Genomic DNA, 6,117 nt, shown 5'->3' with positions numbered 1-6,117 from the left:
CCCAGTTCCCCTCAGCAGCTCCCAGTTGCCCTCCATGGCTCCCAGTAGCCCTCCAGCAGCTCCCAGTTGCCCTCCGTGGCTCCCAGTTGCCCTCCAGTAGCTCCCAGTTGCCCTCCATGGCTCCCAGTTGCCATCCAGCAGCTCCCAGTAGCCCTCCAGCAGCTCCCAGTAGCCCTCCATGGCTCCCAGTTGCCCTCCGTGGCTCCCAGTAGGCACCAAGGAGCTCCCAGTGTTCCCAGTAAGCGCTCATGAGGCACCCAGTTGCCTTCAAGAGCCTCCAGGACCCCTGGTGCTCCCAGTGCTCCCAGTATGCCCAGTATAGCCTGGTGCTCCCAGTGCTCCCAGTGCTCCCAGTATAGCCTGGTGCTCCCAGTGCTCCCAGTATGCCCAGTATAGCCTGGTACTCCCAGTCCCCCCCAGTCCATCCCAGTCCATCCCAGTCTCCCCAGTCCCCCCCAGTATCCCCCCAGTCCCTCCCAGTCCCCCCCAGTCCCCCCCCAGTATCCCCCCAGTCCCTCCCAGTCCCCTCCAGTCCCTCCCAGTCCATCCCAGTCCCCCCCAGTCCATCCCAGTCCATCCCAGTCTCCCCAGTCCCCCCCAGTATCCCCCCAGTCCCTCCCAGTCCCTCCCAGTCCCCTCCAGTCCCTCCCAGTCCATCCCAGTCCCCCCCAGTCCATCCCAGTCCACCCCAGTCCCTCCCAGTCCCCCCCATTCCATCCCAGTCCCCCCCAGTCCACCCCAGTCCCTCCCAGTCCCTCCCAGTCCCTCCCAGTCCCCCCCCAGTCCCCCCCAGTCCCTCCCAGTCCCTCCCAGTCCCCCCCAGTATCCCCCCAGTCCCTCCCAGTCCCCCCCAGTCCCCCCCAGTATCCCCCCAGTCCATCCCAGTCCATCCCAGTCCCTCCCAGTCCCCCCCCAGTATCCCCCCAGTCCCTCCCAGTCCCCCCCAGTCCCTCCCAGTCCATCCCAGTCCATCCCAGTCCCCCCCAGTCCATCCCAGTCCCTCCCAGTCCATCCCAGTCCCCCCCATTCCATCCCAGTCCATCCCAGTCCCCCCCAGTCCATCCCAGTCCCTCCCAGTCCATCCCAGTCCATCCCAGTCCCTCCCAGTCCCCCCCAGTATCCCCCCCAGTCCCTCCCAGTCCCCCCCCAGTCCCTCCCAGTCCATCCAGTCCCATCCCAGTCCCCCCCAGTCCCTCCCAGTCCATCCCAGTCCATCCCAGTATCCCCCCAGTCCCTCCCAGTCCATCCCAGTCCCCCCCCAGTCCATCCCAGTCCATCCCAGTCCCCCCCAGTCCCTCCCAGTCCATCCAGTCCCCCCCAGTCCCTCCCAGTCCCTCCCAGTCCCATCCCAGTCCATCCCAGTCCCTCCCAGTCCCTCCCAGTCCCCCCCAGTCCCTCCCAGTTTATCCCAGTCCCCTCCCAGTCCCTCCCAGTCCATCCCAGTCCATCCCAGTCCATCCCAGTCCCCCCCAGTATCCCCCCAGTCCCTCCCAGTCCATCCCAGTCCATCCCAGTCTCCCCAGTCCCCCCCAGTATCCCCCCAGTCCCTCCCAGTCCCCCCAGTCCCCCCCAGTATCCCCCCAGTCCCTCCCAGTCCCCTCCAGTCCCTCCCAGTCCATCCCAGTCCCCCCAGTCCATCCCAGTCCATCCCAGTCTCCCCAGTCCCTCCAGTCCCTCCCAGTCCATCCCAGTCCATCCCAGTCCCCCCCAGTATCCCCCCAGTCCCTCCAGTCCATCCCAGTCCATCCCAGTCTCCCCAGTCCCCCCCAGTATCCCCCCAGTCCCTCCCCAGTCCCCCCCAGTCCCCCCCAGTATCCCCCCAGTCCCTCCCAGTCCCCTCCAGTCCCTCCCAGTCCATCCCAGTCCCCCCCAGTCCATCCCAGTCCATCCCAGTCTCCCCAGTCCCCCCCAGTATCCCCCCAGTCCCTCCCAGTCCCTCCCAGTCCCCTCCAGTCCCTCCCAGTCCATCCCAGTCCCCCCCAGTCCATCCCAGTCCACCCCAGTCCCTCCCAGTCCCTCCAGTCCCCCCATTCCATCCCAGTCCCTCCCAGTCCCTCCCAGTCCCCCCCCAGTCCCCCCCAGTCCCCCCCAGTATCCCCCCAGTCCATCCCAGTCCATCCCAGTCCCTCCCAGTCCCCCCCAGTATCCCCCCAGTCCCTCCCAGTCCCCCCCAGTCCCTCCCAGTCCATCCCAGTCCATCCCAGTCCCCCCCAGTCCATCCCAGTCCCTCCCAGTCCATCCCAGTCCATCCCAGTCCCCCCCAGTCCATCCCCATCCCAGTCCATCCCAGTCCCTCCCAGTCCCTCCCAGTCCCCCCCAGTCCATCCCAGTCCCTCCCAGTCTCTCCCAGTCCCTCCCAGTCCCTCCCAGTCCCCCCCAGTCCCCCCCAGTCCATCCCAGTCCCCCCCAGTCCCTCCCAGTCCATCCCAGTCCCCCCCAGTCCCTCCCAGTCCCTCCCAGTCCCTCCCAGTCCATCCCAGTCCATCCCAGTCCCTCCCAGTCCCTCCCAGTCCCCCCCAGTCCCTCCCAGTTTATCCCAGTCCCTCCCAGTCCCTCCCAGTCCATCCCAGTCCATCCCAGTCTCCCCAGTCCCTCCCAGTCCCTCCCAGTCCATCCCAGTCCCTCCCAGTCCCCCCCAGTCCCCCCCAGTCCATCCCAGTCCCCCCCAGTCCCTCCCAGTCCATCCCAGTCCATCCCAGTATCCCCCCAGTCCCTCCCAGTCCATCCCAGTCCCCCCAGTCCATCCCAGTCCCTCCCAGTCCATCCCAGTCCCCCCCAGTCCATCCCAGTCCCTCCCAGTCCCCCCCAGTCCCCCCCAGTCCCTCCCAGTTTATCCCAGTCCCTCCCAGTCCATCCCAGTCCATCCCAGTCCATCCCAGTGCGCCGCGCGCACCTCCCGCCGCCAGGGGGCGCTGCCGCCGCTCCCACAGCCAAGATGGCGGCGGCCGCGCGCGCGCTGCGGGTGAGGGGAGAGCGGGAATGGGGGAAAAACACCGGCAATGGGGAAAAACAGCGAAATTGGGGAAAAACAGCGGGAATAGGGAAAATACCGGGAATGGGGGAAAACAGCGGGAATGGGGAAAATACCGGAATGGGGAAAAACACCGGCAATGGGGAAAAACAGCGAAATTGGGGAAAAAACAGCGGGAATAGGGAAAATACCGGGAATGGGGGAAAACAGCGGGAATGGGAAAATACCGGGAATGGGGAAAAACAGCGAAATTGGGGAAAAACACCGGGAATAGGGAAAATACCGGGAATGGGGAAAAACAGCGGGAATGGGGAAAAACAGCGGGAATGGGGAAAAACAGCGGGAATAGGGAAAATACCGGGAATGGGGGAAAACAGCGGGAATGGGGAAAATACCGGGAATGGGGAAAAACAGCGGGAATGGGGAAAAACAGCGGGAATGGGGAAAATACCGGGAATGGGGGAAAATACCGGGAATGGGGAAAAACAGCGGGAATGGGGAAAAACAGCGAAATTGGGGAAAAACAGCGGGAATAGGGGAAATACCGGGAATGGGGAAAATACCGGGAATGGGGGAAAATACCGGGAATGGGGAAAAACAGCGGGAATGGGGAAAAACAGCGAAATTGGGGAAAAACAGCGACATTGGGGAAAAACAGCGGGAATGGGGAAAATACCGGGAATGGGGAAAAACAGCGAAATTGGGGAAAAACAGCGAAACTGGGGAAAATACCGGGAATGAGGGAGACACCGGGGGACCCCGGGTTTGGGGGACACTGGGGAAGGGGTGACAAAGGGACCCCGGGTTTGTTTGGGGGACCCCGGGTTTGGGGCTCTGGGGAAGAGGGGCAGGGCTGGGGTGGCACTGGGGACACGGTCAGCGGCTGGGGGGGGTCACACCTGAGCTGTCCCCAACCCTGGGGACACCGGGACTGCTCGTGGGGCTCCTGGGGACACGCGGGATGTCCCCTGCCCTGGGGACACGCTGGCTGTGGGGACAGCCTGTGCCAGCCCTGGGGACACGCTGGCTGTCCCCAGCCCTGGGGACACGCTGGCTGTCCCCTGCCAGCCTGTGCCAGCCCTGGGGACACGCTGGCTGTCCCCTGCCAGGCTGTGCCAGCCCCGTGTCCCCTGTGCAGGCCCTTCCCCGTGCCCTCCGTGTCCCCAGCGCCACCCGGCAGCTCCACACCAGCCCCGTGTGCCTCAAGGTGAGTGCTCGGGGCCACCGCGGCCGTGTCCCCCTGTCCCCATGTCCCCTGTCCCCCTGTCCCCATGTCCCCTGTCCCCTGTCCCCATGTCCCCCTGTCCCCATGTCCCCTGTCCCCATGTCCCCATGTCCCCTGTCCCCATGTCCCCTGTCCCCCTTATCCCTGCTGTCCCCTGTCCCCATGTCCCCTGACCCTGCTGTCCCCTGTCCCCAGTGTCCCCCACCGTGTCCCTTGTCCCTGCTGTCCCCTGTCCCGGGTGTCCCCTGTCCCGGGTGTCCCCACGGTGTCCCCACGGTGTCCCCTGTCCCGGGTGTCCCCTGTCCGGGTGTCCCCGCGGTGTCCCCACGGTGTCCTGTGTCCCACAGGCGCGGGCGGCGCGGTGCGCGCGGGCAAGGGGGACCGGCCGGTGACGTACGAGCAGGCGCACGCGCCCCAGCACATCGGGCACCGCAAGGGCTGGCTGTCCCTGCACACCGGTGGGTGCCACGGGGACACGGGCACCGCGGGGACACGGGGACAGAGGGGACACAGGGACACGGGGACAGGGATGGGGGGACACGGGCACAGGGGGGACAGCAGGGACACGGGCACCGCAGGACACGGGGACTGTGGGGACACGGGCACAGAAGGGACACGGGCACAGCGGGGACACGGGGACACGGGCACAGAAGGGACACGGGCACCGCGGGACACGGGGACAGGGGGACTGCGGGACACGGGCACCGCAGGACACGGGCACGGGGGGACACGGGGCCTGCAGGGACACAGGGACAGGGGGGACATGGGCACTGCGGGGACACGGGCACCGTGGGCACACAGGCACCGCAGGGACACGGGCACAGCGGGGACAGGGACATGGGGACATGGGGACACGGGCACCGCGGGGACAGGGACAGGGGGGACATGGGGACACGGGCACCGCGGGGACACGGGGACACGGGCACAGTGGGGACATGGGCACGGGGGGGACACGGGGACAGAGGGGACACAGGGACACGGGCACCGTGGGGACAGGGGGGACACGGGCACAGCGGGGACAGGGGGCACACGGGCACAGAGGGGACACGGGGACAGGGGGGACACAGGCACAGGTGGGCATGGGGGACAAGGGGACAGGTGGGTGTGGGGGGACAGAGGGCAGACGGGCATTGGGGACAGGGGGGCATTGGGGACAGGGGGGACAAAGAGCAGACGGGCACTGGGGACAGGGGGAAGATGGACAAGAGTGACAGAGGGCACAGGTGGTGCCACCAGTGCCACTACCACCCTGTCCCCTCAGGGAACCTGTGTGGCCAGGCAGGAATGGCACAGGGGCGGTCACCAGTGCCACCAGTGCCACCACCCTGTCCCCTCAGGGAACCTGCGTGGTGCATAAGGGGGTGACCCAATGCCACCAGTGCCACCTGTGCCACCTCTGTCCCCCAGGGAACCTGCGTGGCGAGGCGGGCATGGCACAGTGGGCAGTGACCCTGTGCCAGCTGTGCCACCTGTGCCACCTCTGTCCCCCAGGGAACCTGCGTGGCGAGGCGGGCGCGGCGCAGCGGGCGCTGGAGGACGCGTTCCTGCGGCGCTTCCTGGCTGGCACCTTCCCGGGGCTCCTGGCCGACGAGGCGGTGCTGAAGCGCCGCGGGAACCTGCTGGTGGTCTGTGCCCTGCTGGGCCGGGCACTGCCACCCCACAAGCTCTACTTCCTGCTGGGCTACGCCGAGACCCTGCTGGGCAACTTCTACAAGTGCCCCGTGCGCCTGGAGCTGCAGACCGTGCCCGCCCGCGTGCCCTACAAGTACCTCTAGGGCCGGGATAAACCTATAAATGGCCCTAAAGGAATGTCCTGTAAACGGCCCTAAAGGAACGCTCTGGGATACCCCCCCTGTGCCCTACAAGTACCTCTAGGGCCGGGAATAAACCTATAAATGGCCCTAAAGTCCTCGTGCCCCAC

The 6,117-nt window shown here is 66.7% G+C and overlaps 1 protein-coding gene across 1 annotated transcript; it reads left to right on the top strand.

The window, feature by feature from the left end:
- Positions 1 to 2,935: 2,935 nt before the first annotated feature.
- On the top strand, positions 2,936 to 6,103 carry MRPS24 (mitochondrial ribosomal protein S24). Its single transcript, XM_054000735.1, has 4 exons — positions 2,936 to 2,962; positions 4,110 to 4,182; positions 4,544 to 4,654; positions 5,688 to 6,103. Exons 1-4 carry the CDS (start codon positions 2,936 to 2,938, stop codon positions 5,969 to 5,971), a joined length of 495 nt encoding a protein of 164 aa, XP_053856710.1. The 3' UTR covers positions 5,972 to 6,103.
- Positions 6,104 to 6,117: the final 14 nt, after the last annotated feature.

The sequence above is a fragment of the Vidua macroura genome, chromosome 28 (assembly GCF_024509145.1).
Source record: "Vidua macroura isolate BioBank_ID:100142 chromosome 28, ASM2450914v1, whole genome shotgun sequence".
NCBI classification, from domain to species: domain Eukaryota; kingdom Metazoa; phylum Chordata; class Aves; order Passeriformes; family Viduidae; genus Vidua; species Vidua macroura.
Note: the sequence above shows the minus strand (reverse complement) of the source record. Positions and strands in the feature narration are given on the sequence as shown.